Genomic DNA, 25,320 nt, shown 5'->3' with positions numbered 1-25,320 from the left:
CTGTAAACTTGACCCAATCCCGTCCCACCTCATCCCAAACCTTACCACTATCTTCATCCCACCTCTTCAACCTGTCACTAACAACTGGTGTCTTCCCCTCATGCTTCAAACACGCCTCAATCACACCCATCCTCTCTGTCTAGCTATCGCCTCATATCACTTCTCTCCTATGCCTCAAAACTACTGGAACAACACGTCCATTCTGAGTTGTCCTCCCACCTCTCCTCCTGCTCCCTCTTCGACCGCCTACAATCTGGTTTCCGACCGCACCATTCTACTGAAACTGCACTGACTAAAGTCACCAACGACCTACTAACCGCCAAATCTAAACGACACTACTCTGTCCTCCTCCTCCTAGACCTGTCATTTGCCTTCGACACAGTGGACCATTTCCTCTTACTACAAACTCTCATCTCTCGGCATCACAGACTTGGCCCTATCCTGGATTTCCTATGCTGATGACACACAGATCTACCTCTCTGGATATCACCTCCTTACTAACCAAAATCCCACAATGTCTGTCTGCTATTTCATCGTTCTTCTCTGCTAGATTTCTAAAACTTAACATGGACAAAACAGAATTCATCATCTTTCCGCCATCTCATTCAACCCCCCCAGCTGACCTATCTATTCAATGTCAATGGCTGCCCACTCTCCTCAGTCCCTCAAGCTCGCTGCCTTGGGGTAACCCTGGACTCTGATCTCTCCTTCAAACCACATATCCAAGCCCTTTCCACTTCCTGCCGACTCCAACTCAAAAATATCTCCCGGATCCGCACATTCCTCAACCATGAATCTGCAAAAACACTAGTACACGCCCTCATCATCTCCCGTCTTGACTACTGCAACCTCCTGCTCTGTGGCCTCACTTCGAACACTCTCGCACCCCTCCAATCCATCCTAAACTCTGCTGCTCGACTAATCCCCCTGTCCCCCCGCTATTCCCCGGCCTCTTCTCTCTGTCAATCTCTTCACTGGCTCCCCATTACCCAGAGACTCCAGTTCAAAACCCTAACCATGATATACAAAGCCATTCACAACCTATCTCCTCCATATATCTCTGACCTAGTCTCCCGTTACATACCCGCACGCAACCTCCGATCCTCACAAGATCTCTTTCTCTATTCCCCTCCTATCTCCTCCTCCCACAATCGCATACAAGATTTCTCCCGTGCTTCCCCCCTACTCAAACTCTCTACACCAACACATCAGACTCTCGTCGACCGTGGAAACCTTCAAAAGGAGCCTGAAGACCCACCTCTTCAGACAAGCCTACAACCTGCAGTAACCACCGCTCCACCATACCGCTGCACGACCAGCTCTACCCTCACCTATCCCTTGTAGATTGTGAGCCCTCGCGGGCAGGGTCCTCGCTCCTCCTGTACCAGTTGCCGTCACATTGTGTTCAAGATTATTGTAATTGTTCTTGTATGTATACCCCTTTTTCACATGTAAAGCGCCATGGAATAAATGGCGCTATAATAATAATAAATAATAATAATAATAATAACAACTACTTTTAAGATTGGCATTTTTCCCCTACGCAGCATTATTACCTGTGGCTGTAGCAATCCTGCAATAATATTTGAATGAAGGGATGCAATAACAAACTAGTATATAAAAAAAAAATCATCTCACCCATGTAAAGTTTCCGATATATACAGATGCCTTCTTCCTGGCATTACTGTATGTGTACTGTACGGATGGTATCTTCTTTGATTCAGCAATGGTCTGTACAGGGGAGGTCGGCTCATTAGATTTCCCATCATGGTGAGACGAGCCCAGAGATGCAACTGCCAAGACATCGTCATACAAATCTGCCTGCTCAGCAGCAAATTCAGAGTCCTAGGAAAGAGAAAATCAATATTAATCCTGTAAAAAACAAAAAAAACATTGGAGTATAAGGCTACATTCACACATCTGTCCGAATTTTATCATCCATGAGAAACGGACCAGAAACGGTGGGATCTTAGCTTCATCGGTTTTTTTTTTTCAATTGAAGAGAAGTTTTCCTTCCCAAATTAAGAAAACCCTTGAAATGTTTTCTTTTTAATTCAAAATATATTCAAAATTGAGCACGAAGTAACAGAACGCAAGAACAGATCAGAATAAGAACTTCTTCGAGTCTCACTCTCGGATCCATGATTCTCATGGATAGGTGTATAGATCCATGAAACTTTATAGGTCCGTGTGCTGTCCTAGAAAGAGAAAAAAAAAAGAAAAATCGGACAGCACACAGAAATTATTTCACAGATGTGTGAACGTAGCCTTAGTATGAGGAAGAAGAAAAAAATAAAAAACAAAATGCAGTAAAAGGTAGGTCATGTAAACTGCTTACATTTGATTCCACTTTCTTCTAATAAAGGCTACCAATACCCATATTATTACTGTATTACAAATCTGCACTATTATGTAACAATGCAGAGTGGAAATTTAGATTGGGGGGGCTGATGTAACAGTAGCCAATTTCGTCATCACACAGTTTTCTCAGAAATTTTCAGAACTTGTCAATAATCACCAATCACAGCGCAGCTTTAATTTTTGACAGCCATTTTATTTTGGAGGCCATTTTTAATAAATAAAGCCCATGTAGGGTTAATATTTTATTCGCACATATCACACCCTTCTTTCTATGAGGAAATGGGGGAAGATTGGGCAGATCAAGAACATTTTTTTGCAGCATGCTGGAAGGCGGTCTGGTTTAATATTGTGCCTGTCCAAGAGCTCAATAGCTCCCTCTACAGGGGCTAATTGAAATCTAGGATGTAGATGGCCATGTCATGTGAGATTTGTTTCTTCTCTGTTTAAGGGATAATGTTTCTCCTTGTGGAGAGTGACATGTCAAGCCTGGCATGACAGTGAGGAGACTTAAAAGCCATGCATGCTCCTCTGGGAAATTAAATATGCAAATTGACTCTTCAGAGAGGACTACCACTCTAGTGTCACCTATTGGAAGAAGTGATCCTAAAAGTCAATATGGAGCCTTCATCAAACCTTGCAATAAGCCAAACTAGAATCTCAATTTGCAGACAGTGTTTCAGGGTGTTGCTCCTCTTCAGTGCAAACAAGAGATCTGATTTGGCTAGGTGAGAGGCTTAGGACTGGGGTCTAAGGTGTAACGTTTCTCCTTGTGGAGAGTGGCATTTCAAGCCTGGCATGTCAGAGTGAGGATATTGGCATGTTCAAATGAGAATGGTAATTGTATAAGAAAATAAGTGGAGAAGACCAGCACCAGATGCCCTGAATATTGCCAGCAATATCTCATACCTATGTACAGCTTGCCCACTGGGTTGTGAACCCAGCCTTAAAGAGTGAAGGACTAAAAAAAACATGTTTGCTTTCATCCAAAAACACTGCCAGACCTCGCCAAAAAGTGGCCTGTAGTATAGCTCAGGTTTAATAAATTCAAGTGTTGCACTGTTTTTGGAAGACAGCAGCCATGTTTTTTTAAATCCTCTACAAGACACCCATACACCTAAAATAACAGTTCACCTGACAGCCTTTTCTCCAAACCCCACCTTGAACATGCTCATGTTTATTCAGATGAAGAAAGCGCAGCCTGTACGTGTTTCAATTGATGGGATGCCCACCGAACACCAAAACAAGGGTCTCAATTCCACTGTTTGAATGGTGTCGTAGTGCGCAAGAAAACTAGAACTAGTGTCCGAAAGTGTCCTCTGAAAAAAGCTGCAGTGAGCTTCTTTCAGAGGACACTTTCGGACACTAGTTCTTGGAATAAGTGGGGGCCATAGTGGTCACATCCAATCATACACTCATCTTTCCTGTGGATGGCTGATTAATGAACACAGATATAACAAGAATATAAAAGATGTTCTACACTTTATTTCTGATGTACACTGCAGCCTGAGATAGGGACTTGAGTGATGTGACTGCCGCTGAGCTGTTTCCACCTTTGTGGTCAGCCCATATGACTTGTGACTAATTCTGGTTGTTAAAGATCCACTTCATAAAAGAAAAACGAAACAACTTCTATAATTGGACCCAAGTAATTTAACATATTGGCCAGTCTAATACAAAATTAAGCTGCAGGGAGAAAATTAAGGTATATTTTCCCAGCAGCCGCTGGCTTCCGGTCAAATGGGCGACGCAAGGGCTGTGAGCAATCAGCACGGCAAATACACCTCTGATCCTTGAGTGACATTCTGCTTACAGGGCATGTCTCTGGTGCAAGATGCCTCTGAAGAATCAGAGGTCGTGATTACAGCACGCCAAGGGTCTGATTCATCAAAGCTTTCACGCCAGAATTCTCAGAGCTGCGCCAAAACTTTGCGACTTTTTGTGTTTTCCTGCCAGTCTCTTCCAGCTCCTACAAAATGGGCCAAGCTGGGAAAGGATGGAGGCAATGAGACTGCCGCTCGTCAAGTTTGTGGCAAGCAGCAGAGGCATTTTACAAATCTTACACCGCTCGTCCAACGCCGGTCCTGATTAACAGGGGCCGAAGTGTGTAGATAGAGCTGACTGCTCACAGCTCACTTGAATGGAAATGAGCGTCTGCAGGGGGAATATAACAATTTTCTCCCTGCAGACAAACGTTGTGTTAGACCGCTAAATATATTTAGGATGGTACTTACCTGCAGATTAGCACTCTGGCTGCAAGTAAATACCATGTTATTCTGATGACAGGTTCCCTTTAACAACCAGAGAGCTGTCAATGACTATATCATTCAGCACTTCCCATAAGATCTTCAGTTCAATGAAGAATCAATGAAGTCGGGAAAGGATCAATGTGACTTGTTCACTTCAATAGCACCTGGCTGCAATACCAGAACCCATGGATGTGTGTGTCACTGTTGTTGGGAGAAAACAGCCATATTTTTCTAATCCTGCACAACCTTCTTAAATCTAGTCTTTACCTATCTAAATCAGTTGTGAGTTTGCCCTGGAATCTGTGGCATAAACGGAGAACAGTACCTTATAGACAGCTGACAATTTTTTGTGGGTTTTGTGTCTTCATCTCTTCCTGTGGTACAACCAAAGCCTGGAAAACAGACTTTATAAAACCAGATTTCTCTGCAATCAGACCTCTGCTATGGGCCATACAGGTAAGTATAGATTTACTTTTCTATACCCTGTATGGCCATAGTAGGGGTCTGATATCGCCCGGGGGTGGGGGGGTGACACATTCCCTTTAAGGTTTCTTTAGAATATCAGATCAGTTAACAGAGACTTGTTGACTACTTCAAGGCTGCGTGTACCCAGCAGAAAATAGACTCACACAATAGTTTTTGAACATTTTTAGCTAAATTGGCTATTATCCCAAGTCATGTGACAAGGCTCGTTAGAGAGTTGATATTGACTTGTAGGATTGCTGCTTCCCATAGGTGACACTAGAGTTCTAGTCCTCTACCTCTCTGAAGAGACAATTTGCATAGCTAAAACAATGAGTGATAAAAAGGGCAGCACTCCAAAACAGTATGGCAAAATGGTTAAGGTCTTTCCTCAAAATAGCAACTTACCCATAGGACAGTGGATAACTTGCTTAAAAGTCTTATCGCCGGCACACCCAGCGATCACGAGAACAGCGTGACTATGCACATATTCAGCCTCCGCTCCACTCACTGTCTATAGGACTGCTGGAAAAAGTGGAGTACAGCACACTGCCATCTCCAGCAGTCCCATATAATTCATGGAGTAAGGTTGAAGCGGTCTCTGCAGAGCCCAGTTTTTGTGATCGTTGGGGGCTCAACCGCTTGGACTTCCAGCACTTAGCAAGTTATCCCCTGTCCATAGGAGACAGGATTTATTTGCAGTTTGGGGGGTAAAAAACACTTTAAATTCACCCAAAAGAAACACAGAAGTATAAAAGTAGAAGTCCAAGTCTTTTCTTGACATAAAATATACAATCACTGCACCAATGTGCACAGAGTGAATCTGGCTTTACAGGCCGTCTGATTAACCCATTCATCAAGTACAACACAACTACACGACATTTCCATGTATTTCTCTTTATTTATAAAGAACTACAGATTTTTATGGACACTGGGCACAAAAATGAGTAACAGATCAAAGGCACTAATAAATGAATTTGCTATATTATAATTCAAAATAGTAGGAAAGTGAGGTAGAACATACAAGGAGGCGACATTCTGGTACAGATTCAAAGCTTCTGGCAGCTGTGGATGGAGTTTAGGTAACAGTACAAATCTCTCACCTGTCCTGACTGTCTGCTCCAGTGTAACACAGGAGATGAAGGCGGCGGTGGAGTTCAGGCAGCTTAGCTGACCATTGTCTATATACAATCACACTACACAAAGTTTGCTTGTAGTCTGCAACCAGGGACACTAGGAGCTGTATTCACAAAATCATTGAATGGCTACAAAAATGTTTTTGAAAGATTGTTTCCTTTTGTTTGCTACAAAGTTGTAGCTAGCCTTTGGAGGAAGAGGGTCTCTAACTTTCTTAACCCCTTAGTGACCGGACCATTTTTTTTTAAATCTGACCAGCGTCACTTTATGTAGTAATAACTCTGGAACGCTTCAACATATCCCATTGATTTTGAGACTGGTTTTTGTGACACGATACTTTATAATAATGGTAAATTTAGGTTGATCGGTTTTGCGTTTATTTATAAAAAATATCAGAAATTTGACAAAAGTGTTTTAAAAATTGCAATTTTCAAACTTTGAATGACGATCCCTTTAATCCCAATAGTCCTACCACACAAAAACATTAATACATAAAACATTTCCCTCATGTCTGCTTTACATCAGCACCATTTGTAAAATGTTTTATTTTGTTCGCATTTTAGAAGGTTTAAAAATGTAGCAGCAATTTTTCATTTTTTTCAAGGAAATTTACAAAACTTATTTTTATAGGGACCTGTTGAGTTTTGAAGTGACTTTGGGGGTCCTATATGTTGGAAACCACCCAAAAGTGATACCATTTTAAAGTGAATCTGTCATCCCCCTGGGCGATATCAGACCTCTACTATGGGCATACAGGGTATAGAAAAGTAAATGTATACATACCTGTATGGCCCATAGCAGATGTTTGATTGCAGAGAAAAGCACTTTAATCAATTATTTTTTCCACAGGTTTAGCGTTTGGGGGACGCCAAGCAATCCCCACCTATGTGCTTATTATTCCCCTAAATCCCCGCCTCTCTGCTTAATTATCATATCCCCCCTCCTCCTCTTCACATCACAGGGCCCTGTAACGTGCACTGTGCTCCCTGACTTCCCGGGCATGCGCAAAGTGCCGCTCACAAGAGCGCGCTTTACTTCATCCTGGCCCCGTCTGCCTGTGCTCTGGGTTCTATTGTGCAGGTGCCGGGAAGTGACAGTAACCCCCTGGCGCCTGCGCAATAGAAACCTGTGGCGCAGAGCATGGAGAGACGGGGCCGGGATGAAGCAAAGCGCGCTCTATCTGAGCGGCACTTTGCGCATGCACAGCACAACAGGGAGCACAGGGCCTGTCACAGGATCCGGAGACGTGCAGGGGAGGGGGAATATGATAATTAAGCAGAGAGGCGGAGATTTAGGGGAATTATAAGCACATAGACGGGGATTGCTTGGCGTCCCCTGGACTGTTGAAAACAGAATTTATTAAAGTGCTATTCTCTGCAATCAGACCTCTGCTATGGGCCATACAGGTATGTATACATTTACTTTTCTATACCCTGTATGCCCATAGTAGAGGTCTGATATCGCCCAGGGGGTGACAGATTCCTTTTAAAAACTGCACCCCTCAACCTATTTAAAATTGCTTTCAGGTAGTTCATTAACCCTTCTGGTTCTTTTCAGGAAGTAATGGAAAGTGGCATGACAAGAATGAAAAAGTTTATTTTTACCACCTAAATTCTCATAACTTCTGAACAGGCCGCTATAGCCGGCAGACTAAGGCCGTTATCTGACATGGCAAACATCAGGACCACCCAATCAAGATCTCAGGGTGCCAATGAGGTTAAAGAGGTAGCCCCCACCCTGTGTTAACTATTTAGATTCTGTAGTCACTATTGACAGCAGAATCGAAGGGGTTAAACGTCCATGGCCTGTGCCAAAACTGATCATGGCTGATGCAGCAAATTGTCAGCTATAATGTACAAGCGACAGGTACAGGATAGTCACCTGTCGGGGAACCAGGGCTGTGGAGTCTGAGTCCATTTTGGTGGAATCGGAGTTGGTATAAAATGGACTGACCAAGTCCTAAAATATATAATAATTTGGGTACAGTCATTAAATGGAATTTGTGGGGAATATTTTTTTCATAAGAATTTGGGAAAGTTATGAAATGTCCTATAAATGTCTGTCCTATTCCTGATCTAAGGGTCTAGACTGTTAGCTGAGATGAATCTGTGCTACAGTAAATTTATCACTTAAATATGAGCCATGTATGAGAGAGGTGGAGTCGGAGTCAGGGCTGTGGAGTCGGAGTCAGAGTTAGTTTTGGTTGGAGTCGGTAGAAATGTACCGACTCCAGCTTTAAAAAAAATGTATTAATATTTCATAATTGAACTTTCATATGAATTTTATAAATGTTACTCAAATATATATGTTCTATCAAACTATGAACAACAGTGATAAGCAGTTCTGCTGGAGATAGAGACATTTCTTAAGGCCCCGTCACACTAAGCGATGCAGCAGCGATCCCGACAACGATACAACCTGTCAGGGATCGTTGCTGCATCGCTAATACATCGCTGGTGAGCTGTCAAACAGGCAGGCTCACCAGCGATGAGGGAAGCAGCGATATCGTCCACGATGTCCTGCTCCCGGTCACCAGCCTGCTGCTGAAGCAGGAGCAGGCTGGTAACTATGGTAAACATCGGGTTACTAGGGGCACACGCGCACTTAGTAACCCGATGTTTATCATGGATACGACTCTGCTAAGGTGAACGGTAACCTCCCACGCACCGTAGCAGAGTGGTATCCATGGTAAACAGCGGGTTACTAAGTGCGCGCGTGCCCCTAGTAACCCGATGTTTACCATGGATACCAGCCTGATCGTTGGTCCCGCCGGTCACACACAGCGATGTGTGCTGACCAGCGGGAGGCCAACGATCAAAAAATGGTCCAGGACACTTTGCAGCGATCAGCGACCTCACAGCAGGGGCCTGATCGCTGCAAAGTGTCACACATAGCGACATCGCTGGTGAGGTCGCTGTTGCGTCACCAAAACCGTGACACAGCAGCGATCTCGCTAGCGAGATCGCTATGTGAGACAGGGGCTTTACTTCTTGTGTGTGACTGTTCTCCACTGCCCTTATCTAATCTTATACTTGGTTAACCTCATGCTGCCCCAACCCCCTTACTTACAATGTATGAAACTGAAAGTGAAAATGTGTTGCAAATTCTTAGTAGTAAAGCTCCTCCTCTAGACTAGATGTTTACTAGGTGTGCGTCTTCCAAGCATCTCACAGCTGCTACTCAGAAGAGGAAGACTGTAAGAAGTATTATCCTTTCAACAAACTTTGCATCAGTTAACTGTGAGTACATGAGGAATAACAGTATTACTGACCACTATATCAGTTGTACGACCTGGCAATAATTTTGTACAATTGTTTTTAGGAAAAACAATGGTCATTTGGATTGTGAATGCAGAATTAAAAACCTGAGAATGTAAAAGAAGCGTCACATTAAATCAGCTGCATTTGAACATTTCACCATCACTTAAGATAGAAAACATTATGTCTGTCAGTGTATGACAAATGATCCAGACGAAAACAAATGCTGTGAAGCCAAGATCAGTGCATATTCAGGCAAAGATAAAAAATGCTCCTACCAGAGCTTCTAATCTAAAGAGACATTTACAGCGCAATAAAAGACACCAAAGCTCATCACACCAGTGAATTTCTCCAGGTCTTGGTGGAAAAGGGTCTTCAAGACTATGAACTTAAATAAGAGCAAGTTCTTTCTGTCGTAACTGACAATGCTTCAAATATGATAAGTACTATTAAGCTAATGAATGAGAGTAATGATGGTGACCAGCAGCTAGAAGAACATTCTGGGTCCACAGACACAGAAATGTTTGAAATAGAGGAACACAGTATTGTAACTGAGGAGCAAACTGAAGTTGCTTCAGATGAACAGCAACATGATAGTTTAGATGATCTTGTTGAAACTGTGTCAATCCGTTCTTTCATTCATCACATGCGCTGTGTTGTGCATACGCTACAGCTGACTATAAGAGACAGTTTGCAAGAAGGACATGCTGCTGCACTGATTGGCAAGGTGAGAAAATTGACTGCTGTTGCCAGAACCCCTAAAGTTGACTCAATTGTGAAGAGACGTGCTGGAAAAGGGGCAATTATTGATCAAGCCACACGATGGGGCAGTACTTACTTAATGATTCAGCGCTTGGTTGAACTGAAAACCTTTCTTGTAGACATGGCTAACCCTCAACTGACACTAAATGAAAGTCAGTGGAATCAGGTGACTGAGCTGGAAAAATTGCTAGAGCACCCATTTACAGTGATTAAAAAATGACAAGCAGAGGACTTAACTCCAGGTATTTTCTTAAAGGAGTGGAAGAACCTGATGTTTCGCCTGTCCCAAAGAGGAGGGTTAATTGCAAGTGGCATTGCTACATCAATGAAAGGGAGAGAGGAGCTACTATTACAAAATAACATTCTTTTGGCAGCTGTTTATGTAGACCCAATGTATCGGATTCTTCTAGATGATCAACAGCTAACTAAAGGAAAAGAAGCTCTGTTTGAAATAGCAGTAAGGATATTTGGATCACAAGGACCGTGCAAAGCGCTCCCGCATAGAAGAGTCATCCCCATCAAAGAACACAGCCAGTACATTTCAGCAGAATTTTTCATGTGCACTAAAAGAAATTGAGAAATTTGACCGTTCATCAAAAATAACAGTGCAACAAGCGATTCCTCTGTATCCTGACATTGTCAGAGATGTTGCCCGAGTGGTTACTGCTTTGCCACCAACCCAAGTTAGTGTAGAGAGGTTGTTCTCTGCTCTCAAAATAATTAGATCAGATTTGAGGGCATCCATGAAGGAGGATCTGACAGAGGCAATACTTTTTCTGAGGACAAATTTATAGATTTCTTCTTATTAATTGCATAACAGTGTTTATTGCATATTTACTTACAAGAGTTTAGAAAAGTTTATAAAAGTTATTTGCTATATTCTAATTGTATTCTAATAAATATAGTTTTTGCTCTAAGTGGTCTGATTACTTATATGATGGTGAGAAACTGAATAAGCACGATGTTAATATTTTACAACAGTAAATTTATTGTTACGAATTGGCCATTTATGAAGGAGTCGGAGCCGGAGTCGGAACCTGATAAAATCCAGGAGTCGGAGTCGCAACTGTGGCTTACCGACTCCACAGCCCTGGTCTGAGTTGGAGTTTTGGCTTACCGACTCCACAGCCCTGCGGGGCAGGTCAGTAAAATGACGTCTATTAGTCACTAATGAGTTAAAGGCTTGCTCACGCTGCGTTTTTGTCACTTTTTTTAGTGGGGAAAAAAACATGCAATGTTTTACGGTCCCAACAAAGTGTATTTTTTGCTTGCAGATCTGGGGCAAAGCACTTTTTTTTTTCAAATCTGCAGCATGTGAATTATTTCAGTGTTTTTTCACCAATTCAAATTAATGTGAAAAAAAAAAAAAAAAAAATCACACTTATTTTATGCAAGGCTTTTCCGGCCAGTACTCTGAATTTTGCTGCAGAAAAATCTGCTGCAAATACTGAACGTGTGCATATAACCTTAAAGGGATTGTCTAACAATTTTTCTTCAGGAGCGAACCAGTCCTCCACCTATTAGCTTTCTGCTTGTGGCGGAGCAGGGGTTATGCTCCTGTAGATTGGCAGATCTGACTAGAAGAATTATTATGCCACTACTACGAACTGTGGACTCTCCCAGCTTCGCCTCTGCAGCATCCGAGGAGCCCAGGGGGGAATGAGGCTCTCATAGACTTGCATTGAGAGCTTGTGACAGTTTCCTCTGACTTTCAGGCAGGAGCTGCGGTCACAAGATGACGCCGTGGGACTGGGATGAGATGAAGTCGGTGACTGGTAAGTATAAAACTAGAGGGAAGGGAAGGAACTTAGCTGAAAGAAAAAACAAAACACTGTAGTGCTTTAAAAATTAAAGGAACCTATCATGTACTTACAGTACAATCTGTGGATAGGAAGATAGAGAGAAGGTGTTGATTAGAATTATATATATGATTTTTGGAAAAGATTCAATAAAACTTGCATTTCATTCATTGAAATCCCGGGTGTTTGCATGTATAAGAGTCCAGTGAGCTTTCCTACCAGTGATTGACAGCTATGTCTGCATGCAGTGATACAAGAAAGACTATCAATCCGTGAATAGCACTGCTCACTACACTTATCCATACAAATGCCAGAGATCTCAATGAATAAAATTCAAAGTTTACTGAAACTTTTCATAAATAAATTACAATCTGATCCGCTCCATAACATCCTGCCTGCAGATCACATACCATCTTCAACATGACAGGATCCCTTTAAGAAAGCATGTGTCATATGATCTACCTCAGCCTATCAGGGGAGATCATGTGTCCTGATTTGCATACTATGCAAAAAGTCTTAACAGCCATTTAGGTGGTGTAGGTTCTATGGGGAAGCACAAAGTCTACAGTCAGGTGTGTATAGACAGAAGGATGTAGTATGGAGGGAGGAGGCACAAAGTCTACAGTTAGGTGTGTATAGGAAGAAGGATGCTCTATGGAGGGAGGAGGCACAAAGCCTACAGTCAGGACTGTATAGACAGGAGGAGGCAGTATAGACAGAAGGAGGCACAAAGCCTACGGTCAGGTGTGTATAGACAGGAGGATGCAGTATGGGGGGGGGGCAAAAAACATACGGTCAGGTGTGGATAGACAGGAGGATGCAGTGTTGACAGGGGGGTGCTCTATGCCTACAGTCAGGAGTGTATAGACAGGAGGATGCAGTATGGGGGGAGGGGGGCACAAAGCCTACGGTCAGGAGTGTATAGACAGGAGGATGCAGTATGGGGGGAGGGGCACAAAGCCTACAGTCAGGACTGTATAGACAGGAGGAGGCAGTATAGACAGAAGGAGGCACAAAGCCTACGGTCAGGTGTGTATAGACAGGAGGAGGCAGTATGGGGGGGGCACAAAACCTACGGTCAGGTGTGTATAGACAGAAGGATGTAGTATGGGGGGGGGGGTGGAGGCACAAAGCCTACAGTTAGGTGTGTATAGGAAGAAGGATGCTCTATGGAGGGAGGAGGCACAAAGCCTACAGTCAGGACTGTATAGACAGGAGGAGGCAGTATAGACAGAAGGAGGCACAAAGCCTACAGTCAGGACTGTATAGACAGGAGGAGGCAGTGTGGGGGGGGGGCACAAAGCCTACGGTCAGGTGTGTATAGACAGGGGGATGCTCTATGCCTACAGTCAGGTGTGCAGACACAAGGCCGCACTATGGGGGTGGTCGCAGGGATATGATCCAGGACCTCCCCTCTCTGCTCCCATTCATGTCCCCGCCCCTCCCCCCTGGATGGCGGATAACAATGCATGCAGCAGACACACATGCACCTCGCTCCGCCCGCGCCCACCTTGCGCCCCCACATACAATAAGTAAATAAATGGCTGTACTTCTCTCTTGACGGCGGCCCGGGTCTCTCCCACCTGCATGAACTCTTCATCGGCGTAAATATCTATAAGATCCGCCCCGTCCGCCATACCCGGCCCGGAACCCCGGATGTACGTGTCCGGCGCTGTGTCCCCGTGTGTGACGTCAGTCCGGGCTGCAGTCGTTCCTGGATCCCGCGCACGTCTCTCTGCACACAGAGTGGAACTCTACAGCTCCCACAATCCCGCGCTCACAGGAACTTCCGGCCTGCGGGGTTCCTGCTGTCAGCAGCTTCCGGTTCCGAGGGCCGGCTTGTGTGCGTGACGTCAGAGGCGCGCAGGATGCTGTCGGGGAGCAGAGCCCGGGTGAGGACCTCCCGCTCACTGATAGGGGGCGTCCGGGGACCCCTGGCCCCTCCTGTTACTGCGTGTCTATTGTGTGGCTGAGCGCAGTCTGGATAGTCTGGACACCTGTGCTCTGAAAACTACAGTTCCCAGCATGCCCTGGCTGTCTGCAGATATTGGGGCATGCTGGAAGATGTAGTTTACCCTCATGTAGGAGATAAATCTGCTTACTATGGGCTGCTGTTCGCATCTCTGGGTCAGAGCAGGTTGTCCTGTGGCTGGTCACATGGCAGCATTCACACTCTGCAGATTTACATGCAGATATTGACCTGCGGTGCGGCTTTTAAAGGCCTGTTTGGTAACTGGTCTCAGGACAATCGTTCGGGGCCCAGCTGCTAGGACTGAACGGGAAGTTTTATCTGTTACCAATCGCAGCTCTATACGTTTTCTATGGTGCTGCCAGAATAGCTGAACGCTCAGCAGACACATAGGGAGCGAATGGCGCTGCGGTTGGGTCTGTGCGCTGCCATTCCAGTCCGTTTTGCTGACCCCCACCCAGCAATGAATTATCTCTTATGTGGATAAGTGATAACTTGTTTTCACTGGACGTCCCCTTTAAGTCCGCAGCATGTCAATTCCTTTTGCAGATTTCACCCTTTGCAATGTGGATTTTACCGCAGATCGGGGAGGGATTTTTGGCATCATGTGTGAACATTTCCCTAGAATCTGTAATTGTTCTGCACCCCGTGTAAATGAGGCCTGAAGCGCCTGCTGGTCGTATACTCTGTTCACATAGCGTCCTGCCTTTTAGTATCCAACCCTTTTTTTTTGTCTTTTCTCCGTAAAGCACCACCCCAGTGTTTTTTTTATTGCAGTTGAGCAAACAGCAAACTGTCAGCATCATTTAACACGTTCTGACAAGGCAGCTCGTAATTCAATGCTCCCATCAGCGCATCCGTGACAAGACCACGGGTGGCATATGGGTTGTTAACTGGGGGCTTCCTGAAGACCCTCGTGTGTCATTATGGAGCTTCTTTGAAATCCTGCCTGTGGCCGAGCTTCAAAGGAGATGGTGATTTTTACTATATACAGCAATTCCGTGGCATTGCTGTATATAGCACAAGCGATCATATGATCGCAGCTTCAAGTCCCCTAAGGAGCATAATGAGAAGTAAAAAAAAAAAAAAAAAAAAGTTTTCAAAAATCTAAAAAAGTTTCAAAAACCCCATAAGATTCAATAACCCGTTTTTCCCCCATGAAAAATAAATATTGAAGTAAAGAAATACATATATGGGGTATCGCTGCGTTCAGAAAAGTCTGATCCATCAAAATATAAAAATAATTAACTTGATCGGTAAACACAGTAAACGGAAAAAAAATCAAGAACACCAAAATTACGTTTTGTTTTATTTTTGTTCCCTGCTACTAAAAATGGAACAAATGATCAAAACGTCACATCTATCCCACAATGGTATCAATAAAAATATTGTTTTGTCCCGCAAAAAATAAGCAGTCACACAACTCCATCCACCAAAAACTAAAAACGTTGCGGGTCTTGGAAAATGGCAACACAACCCAAAACATTTTTTTTTTGCATTCTTCTGATTTTTTTTCTCACCACTAAAATATTTAAAAAAACTAGACATGTTTCATGTCACCATAATCATACTGATGAGCAGAATCATACTGCAAGGTCATTTTAGTACAGAATGTACACTGTAAAAACAATTCCCAAAAAAACTATGTCAAAACTGCATTTTTTCACTATTTCTCCCCACTTGAATTTTTTTTCCTGTTTTCCAATACACTATGTGTTATAATGAAAGCTGTCATTCAGAAACACAACTCGTCCCACAATAAAACAAACTCTCTCATGTCTATGTGGATAGAAAAATAAGAGTTATGGCTCTGGGAAGAAGGGAGGGAAACAAAAACGGAAATTGACCCCATCGTGAAGGGGTTACAGGGAGTCTACAAGCCCAAACTGACTGAGCTAAGGACATAGCCTGGTAGGGTATATAACCTTTATTATAATCACATCTTTAGTGTTCTTTTTGCTGCCTCCATTGTGCAGAAATTGAAGTTTAATAGCATATGCTAAATACCATGCACGGTGTACCCTTGGTGTGGCCAAGATGCTCAGTGCACTGCGCTGCCCAATGGCTTTCCATGTCCCTGCCTTCCCCACTGATGATTGACAGTCCTGGCTTTCCTAGAACAGCACTCTGCAGAGAAAGCTCAGGAATGCCAGTGCTGTTAATCAGCAGTGAGGGAGGAGGGGACAGGCAAAACCAGTGAGCGGAGCGATGCACTGAGCCTCTTGGCCACACCCAGGGTGCACCGATCAGCCTACTTAGCATATGTCATTAAACCTCAGTTTCTGCAGAACAGAGGCAGCGATTAGAGCACTAATGTGATCAGGGTCTATATAACCTACAAGGCTATGTTTGGGCTGACAGTCTCCATTTAAAATTCGGCTTCTTTTAGAAATGCTTTTCATGAGCAGATTTGTCTTTTAGAGCCTTTGTTTTACCGCTCTTCTTGTTTTTGTCATAGTTTGCATTTCTGTCATCTGTGTTAATACGCCAAAGACCACGGTTCATGACATCTGGTGATACCGGAAGGAATGCCGAAGAGATCCATCTGCCGGATTGGAAGGAGCGAAGAAATGAAAGTACAGAAATAAAAAGAGCAAGATTATTATATGAGAGCCGCAAGAGAGGCATGCTGGAAAACTGCATACTGCTCAGGTACGGCGAGTCTGTGTGCTTGGGATTGCTGGGATTTCCTCCCTTACTGATTGTAGGGGAAGGTGAGCACCCTGCCCCCCTATCACATCTAGATGCCTGGCCTAATAGACTGTATTCTCTATTCTTCTATATATTCTGCTGAAGCGGGAAACTCGCGCTGATTTTTCTGTCTTTGTAGTTTGTTTGCCAAGAAATACTTGAACACCATGACAGAGGCACAGATGTCCCAGTATGATCGCCTTATCAATGAGCCAAGCAACGACTGGGATATATACTACTGGGCCACAGGTACAGATCCTGTGATATATAGATTAAAACCTTCATACTAAAAGTTGCTTTAGGGACCTGGAATGGAAAGAGAAGCTGAGTTTTTACAGCTGCAATTAGGTCCAAAAATATTTGGACAGTGTTAAGTTTTGGCATTTTAGCTGTCCACTAGTGATGAGCAAGCATGCTCGTTTAACCCTTTCACCGAGCATGCTCAGGTGCTTTCCTAGTATCTTCGGCGTTCTCGTATATTATGTTCGAGTCCCTGCGTCTGCATGATTTATGGCTGTTACACAGCCTAAACACATGTGAGGATTCCCTAACAAACAGGCAATCTCTGCATGTGTTGAGATTGACTAACAGCTATAATTCATGCAGACGCAGGGACTCGACCTTAATATACGAGTACGCCGAAGATACTCGGAAAGCACCTGAGCGTGCTCGGTGAAAGGTCTAAACGAACACGCTCGCTCATCACTACTGTTCACCAGAACATATTCAAGATACAGTTATATAATCAATAAGGATTTAAAGTGCTGACTCTCAGCTTTAATTTCAGGGTTTTCACATTCTAATTGGAGTAAGGGCTGTTTCAGATGTCCATGATAATCACTCCGATGTCGGATCGCGGTGCACGGGTCGGCCACACAACTCCTGACCTGAGCGTGATGGCTTCCTATATTTCTATGAAGCTGTCACCATCGGGTCAGGAGGTCTGCTTGACGGGATCTATCTTTTTTAATGCAAGAGCCCAACACTATGCAGTTTCCACTGAGCACAGCCTTATGCACTTCCTAGATGGTTGAAAATCTAGGGACTGAACCTAATTTAATTTCATAATATTCAGCAATGGCTTTCTTCAACTTATTTTTATGAATTGTTATTTTAAGTGAGGTCTCGTTAAGTCTCCAGTACTAAGCTCAGTCTGGGCTGAAGTGTGAGTGAGGGTGAGTGTCACAGGTGCGTGCTCTGACCATGAAATAACACCTATATTAACATCTGTTGTTAATCTAAGTGTCTGGATGGTTAAAAAATAAATCTATTCTGGTATGCCTGCCATGTGCAGGGGACAAAAAAGAGAACTTTGGTCAGTTTGGTGATTAATTGCGCCAAAGACCATACAAAGCAATCTTGCGTATTATTTTTTGAAAATTGTTAGTCTACATTGAGATCTGTTTGGCAAGGTTCCCTGCAGTGATGGTCTATTCAATGTATGCAAAAAGATAACGTTAAAGTGTACGTAGTTCATTCAGAAACCTACGCCTCTTAATGTTGGAGTTGAGACCTTTGACGTTCACGGATAGGATTTTAGCCATTATCCTGATTTATATTAGTGCAGAGTATATGAAGTTTTACCTAAGATGATATGAAACTGAAGATGAGTCAAGTCCCATCTTGGACTCAGGAGATGTTGAAACAGCGCCGCTGGGGTGGTCTTTATCCTACTGATTTAAGACGCAAGAGGGATTGGGGGGGAACGAAGACACAACGTGTAAAATAACAGAAAAAAATATATACACCTCAATGTCACCATTGGAGAAGAGCAGAAAGAAAAGGTGGGGTGATCCACCCTTCAATTCCCTTTCCCCTGACAAAGGGCTTAACAAAATGTTTAGCAGAACAATAACGTGAAGGCAATAGATCAACCTAACATCCCTTGAAGCCTATTTCACAGAACGAGCTAGGAGAAAAAAAACCTTGTGTGGGTGGTGGCAGGAGGTACCTTTTGACAGCACCTAAAAATAAAGGTAGAACACGGAAAGAAGGGATAATGAGCTATCCCTCACTCACCATCCGATTATATAGCAAAAGAGAAAACAGTGTATGAGAGAAAATGAATGCATATTAACGTTGGGCAGACATGTAAAAGGCATCATGGTTAGAAACCAAATACTGAAAGCCGACACTCGCAGATAGGATCCCTTAGGTCGGGGTCAGGTTTTGATATCTCTTGAGGTGAGGGACCCACTCTTTCTGGGACCCAGGTATTGCCAGATTGGTCCGGGTGGGGCAGGAGAGGATTCCAGCTCCCAGTCTGCCAGGTTAGGGAGCTGGATATCCAGAACAGAACAGAAAGCAGGGGGTCTTCAGAAGAACATAAGATGCGTGAACACCCATTTTCTATGACTGAGTGTAAATGGATATCCCCACCGGTATTGTAAATTCTTCTTTTTCAAAGCAATAAGGAGTGGTTTTAGATGCCTTCTCTTTTGGAAAGTAATTGAGGAATGGTCAGGATATATTTGAATGGGAGTCCCTTGAAATGTGGTCCTGCAAAGCATGCAAGTCTTGGACATTATGGATTCCTTTAGCTGAAAGTCATGTTCGCAGCAGATCACCTCTCGCGAGTTTAAGAACCCTTAGGGTGAAGTTGCTCGGTGCGCTCTGTCCAATTTTATTTTATGAGCTGAAGGATGACCCAAGATGCCATTGAATGCCGATACAAATAGTGTATGAAGATCTTCTGGACCTGTTGCTACAGGGATACCCCTTACCCTGATGTTCTTACAGTGACCTCTATTATCCAGGTCAAGGTGTTTGTCTCACTCATAGGTTTAGCGCAGGAGATGACATGGCTCTGTAGTTTAGAGATGTATTATCTAGTGAAATCATACTCCATGGAGTCCACGCTGTCCGCAAGGAGCTTGACATCTTGGCGCATGGACTTCATTTCTGCTTTTACTTTAGAGACTTAGCCACCTCCCTACCAAAGAGGACTTTAAGATATTTTTCCAGGGATTTATTTCCTGAGGGAAAGTCCATCTCACCTGATTCAGTGTCAGATGGGAAGTGTTGGGAGCCTCCCTCAGTATCCTGGAGAGAGACCAAGGTGGCTAATAGAGATGCCTCCAAGTCCATGTCAGGGATGTCTGACCACCAGGCACCTCGGTTTTTCACTAGTCCTCCCTTGTGAGCTGATTGTCGCTGTGATTTTGGTGGCATTGTGTCCCCGATGCTGGTTCTCTGTGCTATATATGAAAGAACAGGGGAGGTTCTAGATGTCGCGACAGGGGGTACGCCTAGTGGTGAGTATGGAGTCCCAGGGCCGGACTAACAGCTAATGGAGAAAGTGTGTGCTGGCTGCTTCCTCTCCCACTCTTGCACTGTGTGAAGACGTTGTGGACTGCTGTCTGTTTAGCTGTAGGTTTTGTATCTGCTTATTAGTTCTCGGCCCTCTATAGTGATGTCGCTGTAGAAGGTGCTGGGATGTCTTTTTGCCGTGCACCATCCTGATTGTTCCCAATGGGCAGATTCCCCACCAGGTATTGAGTCGTAGGATCAGGGCTCCAGTTAATCTCTGGAGGCTCACCAGGCGCTGGTCCCTGTTCCAGCTCTGCAGGATGACAGTGTCTTCTGGTGGAGAGTGTGGAAGTGTGGGCTCCGTTCACGAGGAACTATACCAGTTGTGTTGAGTGGGATGCTAACTGTACTACAGTTTGAGAGTTGAAAGTTAATAGTGCAATTACAAGAAGCGCCACTAGATGGCAGCAGAGCACAGTCAATATTAAACATGATGAATTGTGCGATTCCAGGGATCTGAAGTTACTCCAGTGTTGCTGGAAAAAGGGGCCCATGTAGAGCCTCAGAACAAGGGCACAGCAGATTTCTCCCGGCACCAAGGGACTCCCCGCTATAGGATCTGTCGCTCTTAGATGCCTCACAGGGCGATAGCCGAGGCCACCGCTCGACAGATGTGGAAGTGGCAACGGAGCAGGCAGGTAATGCAGGGAAGCTATCACAGAGTGCGAGTGTTGGAATCTGAGGGATGCAGTTCCCTATCTGTATGGTACAATTCAGAGGAGACACACTGCGCCGGGTAGATGGTATCAGACGTGCACCAAGAACAGGTTTGAGGCTGTCAGATAACAGGGCATCAGAGAGCCCCTCACATGCAGGGCACCGTGATGTTACAAGTCCCAGGACCCCTACCATACAAGCAGGGAGGGTTGGTATTCTCAGGTCCTGTGTTATGGCCGGAAAGTACTAGGCCGTCGGCTAGTGGTGGGTCTCGCCTTATCGCAAACTAAAAGGTCTGTAATACAGGTTCAGAGCTGGAGAAGGGTGCGATATTTAACTATTGAGGCTGTCTGTAGCGTATCTTTACAGAGGATTGTGGTGGTTTTAAATTTGGATGGTACAGAACTCCTCAGGCTGCGTCCTTTCTATTCAACTTCCAGCCACACACCCATCTCAAAAGCTCTTTAATAGGCTGCATGAGCTTTTCCTTTTTAATACATCATCAATTAAACAGGTAAAAGGTCTGGAGCTGATTCTAGATTTGCATTTGGAAGCTGTTGCTGTGAACCCACAACATGCGGTCAAATGAGCGCTCATTGGAAGGTAATCAGACCATCATTAGGCTGAAAAAAAAAAAGAAATCTATCAGAGAGGTAGCAGAAATGTTAGAAGTGGGCAAATCAACACTTTGGTGCATTCTGCAAAATAGGAGCGCACTGGTGAGTTTGAGAACTCAAACAGGCCTGGATGCCCACAGAAGACAACAGTGGTGGATGATGGCGGAATCCTTTCCATGGTGAAGAAAATCCCCTTCACAACATCCACCCAAGTGAAGAACACTCTCCAGAAACTAGGTGTTTCAGTATCTAAGTCCACCATAAAGAGAAGACTTCATGAGAGCGAGCATCACAAAGGAGGAAACCCATTGTTTAGTGACATCCATGGCTTCCAGACTTCAGGCAGTCATTGCAAAGGATTCTCTACAAAGTATTCGAAATTAACATTATATGTATTGTAAAGTTTATTTGTCCAATTACTTTTGAGCCCCTGAAATGAGGAGGCTTTGTAGAAAAATGGTTGCAATTCCTAAACATTTCACAGGATATTGTTGTTCAACCCCTTTAAATAAACCTGAAAGTCCCCACTTCAATTGTATCTCAGTTCTTTCATTTTAAATCCAAAATATCTGCCTGCAGAGCTGAAATCAAGATTCGGTCACTGTCAATATATTTCTGGATCTAACTGTATATTAGTTCTAAGGAGCTGCTCTAAGGACAGGGCAACTCTATCCTTAAAGTGTTATTGCCATCTTCATAAATGGATATTGTCTGATGTTTCTACAAACAAGCACTTATGCTATTTACTTTTTATTAAAAATTTCAGCCATTCTTGAGATGTTAACTCTTTTTTTTTCTGTTTTACAGTTTTTTGACTTGGAGATCACTGCTCCTAGACAGCAGAAATTGCATAGCACTTACAAGCTCTTCTCTATTGCTCTTGTAAGTACTGTTATGAATCTTGCCAGGATTGCTGGAGGGTGCTGTAAACCTAATCTCAGCCAGCTTTGATGCAGTGCTTACAAGCTAGACAGCAGAGGTGGTCGGTCTCCTAGTCAACGAGCTGTAAACAAAAGTGTTAATGTCTCAAGAACAGCTGAAAATGTAAATAATCAGTAAATTGCAAACGTGTTTTTTTTTTTAAACTTATCCATATACGAAGAAGGGAATAATCCTTTAAATAGTTTCTCAAACTTAACACCTAAAAAGGTTGTCCACTACTTTAACATTAATGGACTATCCTTAGGATCTGGGTCTGGTCGGTGGAGGGTGACACCAGACATCTCCGGCCGATTGGTTGTTCTTGGTGTTGGCAGCGGTCGGAGATAACCAGTCTACTATATAGTCGATGCAGCCGGGTATTGCACATCCTGCCCCTGTTGATTAGGTCATGAACATTAAAGTAGTGGACAACCTCTTTAATGACGTATCCAATGATGGCTCAACCATATAAGATCACCTGGCACCTCTGCCTTCCATTTAAGTGATGATCATGTGCAGTACTCAGCAGCGACTAATAAACACTGGACAACCCCTTTAAATATGGCTGTAAGGCCTCTCCTCCCCAAAGGTTATATGCATAGCATTAAATCTTCTAAAACGATGGCTTATCGCTCTGGGACCCCCATGATGTGATATGCCATCACGTTCACAGTATTGAGCACAGGCTTTTTATATGGACAGTGGACTCATCTGTCGATCATTATTTTTACAGGGGCACAGGATCCACCTGAGGACTTCAATAATGAAATTATGCATTTACTAAAGGAGTTTGCCAAAAATCGAGATATGGAGCAACGTCTGAGGCAACCGGACCTGGAATATTTATTTACAGAGGCGCAGTAAGGATCCCCCGCGTGCATCAGACTGACATCAGCCGAGTCTGTCCATCCATCTAACGGTGATGAAACGTTTAGCTGATGTTTGCCCCCCATACGTCACATGCTGGGGTGGGTGATCAGGAACACTGAATTTAAATATGCCCTACCATTTATTCTTAAGGGAGGTAAGCCTCTACCAAAAATGTCTCTTAGAGACGTAGAAAAGACATCAGTATAAAATATATAATAATGTTAATAAAGGAAAGTCTGCTGTGAAAATGTATATTACTATTTTAAATAAAAATAAATGTTGAAGTTGAGAAGCAATTGTGTGTCTTGCAGAATTATTACTAAAATGATTTTCTGATTAAAAAAATCCACAAACGATTTTTCTGCTTAGATTATACACAGTCTATTCATTTCCTAGGTAATGTGTAATGCGCCATTTCTTACTTGTGCTGCAAGTTCTCCTGCAAATTACAGTTGCTCCCTGAATCTGTGAATAACACCTTGTAATGAGATGTCAGTGAAAGCATGGTGTAGGTGCCCTTATCCCCAACCACAAGCTGCAACTGATTTTCTGCACAGACCAGTCTAATATGTTCAGGAACTGTCCTGATTCTCATGCTTTGTAACTTGAATCTAACTCCTGAGCTGGTGGCTCCTCTTCATTAACATTCTGCCAGCATTTTAGGTGTTGAGACTTCCTTTCCCTCACTTCCTGACATGCATTGCAGCTGCCATTGTTTAATTTCTTGCATTGTCCTGGATTGAAAGTCTTCTTTCTCTTCTGCCTGTATGCACTGTGACAGACAGGACAAGAGGAACAGCGATAAAGCCCCACTTCATGTAATTTGCTGTTTCTGCTGCGCTCGACAATAGGCAGGAAACAGAAAAACACAAGGAAGACGCTAAGGGCCCAATTCATCATTTGTAATTAATTGAAGCCAATTTTCTTTTTTCTTTTTTTTCCTGTGCTATTCACTTTTATTTATTGCATCAAATTCTTCAAAAGGGCCCATGTGGTTCATGTATTTGGTGCAAAATCAAAAATACTCTTGAATTTGGTCTTTTTACCAGTTTTTCCAACTTTTTAGAACCAAATTTTTTTAAAAACGCTTATGTTTCTGTAAAGAACAAAATGTGCAAATTGAAAACTGCCCCAGAAACTTTACTCCAGGCAGGGACTGAAGTGTGATGTGCCAAAGGAGAAATCAAAAAAGACTTAATAAAGAAAAACAATTAAAGTGGCACAAATCCTATAGAGAATAAGGCACAAATACTAAAGACATTAAAAACAAGGGCAGCACGGTGGCTCAGTGGTTAGCACTGCAGCCTTGCCGTACTGGGGTTCAAATCCCACCAAGGACAACATCTGCAAGGAGTTTGTATGTTCTCTCCGTGTTTGCGTGGGTTTCCTCCGGGTTCTCCAGTTTCCTCCCACACTCCAAAGACATATTGATAGGGAATCTAGATTGTAAGCCCCAATTGTGAGCCCCAATGGGGACAATGATTATAATGTCTGTAAAGTGCTGTGGAATTAATGGCGCTATATAAGTGAGTAAAAAATAAATGAATTATTCATCACTCTAGGATTATAGTCCTTTTTCACTCTTACGATTTGTCTTTAACTTCTTTCCTGAGTTTTCATTGCTTGAGGTCACATGTTCTGAAAATTGCCCATAGGTTTCCATAGCAAAACTTCATGTTTTATGGTTCATCAGTTTCGTAACGATATAAAAAATGGAGCAATTTTGTGTGTGCTTTTATTAAAAAAAATAAATAAATCTTTATTAGTAGTCATGAGGAAATCCGAGTACAGAAAACACTTCCCATATCCCTCATTGGTATATACAGTGGTGTGAATAAGTGTTTGCCCCCTTCCTGATTTCTTATTCTTTTGCATGTTTCTCACACTTAAATGTTTCAGATCACAAAACAAATGTAAATATTAGACAAAGATATCACAAGTAATCACAAAATGTAGTTTTTAAATGAAGGTCTTTATTATTAAGGGAAAAAGAAATCCAAACCTACTATCTAAACGAAGACTGTTTGCACGTTTATGACCAGGCCAATTTTTACAATTCTGACCACTGTCACTTTATGAGGTAATTACTCTGGAACGCTTCAACGGATCCCACTGATTCTGAGATTGTTTTTTTTGTGACATATTGTACTTCATGATAGTGGTGACATTTCTTCGATATCACTTGCGTTACTTTGTGAAAAAAAAAAACAGAAATTTGTCAAAAATGTTGATAACTCCGCAATTTTCAAACTTAGAATTTTC

The 25,320-nt window shown here is 43.2% G+C and overlaps 2 protein-coding genes across 2 annotated transcripts in view; one reads left to right on the top strand and one right to left on the bottom strand.

Annotated features, from left to right (window-relative positions):
• The window catches only part of CPSF7 (cleavage and polyadenylation specific factor 7), a 32,959-nt gene extending 19,118 nt beyond the window's left edge, over positions 1-13,841 (bottom strand). Inside the window, exons 1-2 of the mRNA XM_073657999.1 lie at positions 13,575-13,841; positions 1,639-1,845 (exon numbers count right to left, since the gene is read on the bottom strand). Of these exons, the coding sequence (XP_073514100.1) occupies positions 1,639-1,845; positions 13,575-13,661 (294 nt within the window). The 5' untranslated portion in view covers positions 13,662-13,841. The remainder of the gene's footprint in view (positions 1-1,638; positions 1,846-13,574) is intronic.
• Positions 13,709-23,256, top strand: SDHAF2 (succinate dehydrogenase complex assembly factor 2). Its single transcript, XM_073658000.1, has 4 exons — positions 13,709-13,916; positions 16,452-16,645; positions 16,824-16,933; positions 22,922-23,256. The coding sequence occupies exons 1-4, from the start codon at positions 13,893-13,895 to the stop codon at positions 23,050-23,052; spliced, it is 459 nt and encodes a 152-aa protein (XP_073514101.1). The 5' UTR covers positions 13,709-13,892; the 3' UTR covers positions 23,053-23,256.
• Positions 23,257-25,320: the final 2,064 nt, after the last annotated feature.

The sequence above is a fragment of the Phyllobates terribilis genome, unplaced genomic scaffold (genome assembly GCF_046119375.1).
Source record: "Phyllobates terribilis strain yellow unplaced genomic scaffold, ASM4611937v1 Scaffold_13__5_contigs__length_258822181, whole genome shotgun sequence".
NCBI classification, from domain to species: domain Eukaryota; kingdom Metazoa; phylum Chordata; class Amphibia; order Anura; family Dendrobatidae; genus Phyllobates; species Phyllobates terribilis.
This window is presented reverse-complemented; position numbering and strand designations above follow the sequence as displayed.

Bases quoted from the DNA above. Each gene is read 5' to 3' on its own strand.
- SDHAF2 (XM_073658000.1), top strand. From the start codon at position 13,893: ATGCTGTCGGGGAGCAGAGCCCGG. The intron at 16,646-16,823 runs GTACGGCGAGTC...CTGTCTTTGTAG, and splicing joins GAAAACTGCATACTGCTCAG to TTTGTTTGCCAAGAAATACT. The intron at 16,934-22,921 runs GTACAGATCCTG...TTATTTTTACAG, and splicing joins TATATACTACTGGGCCACAG to GGGCACAGGATCCACCTGAG.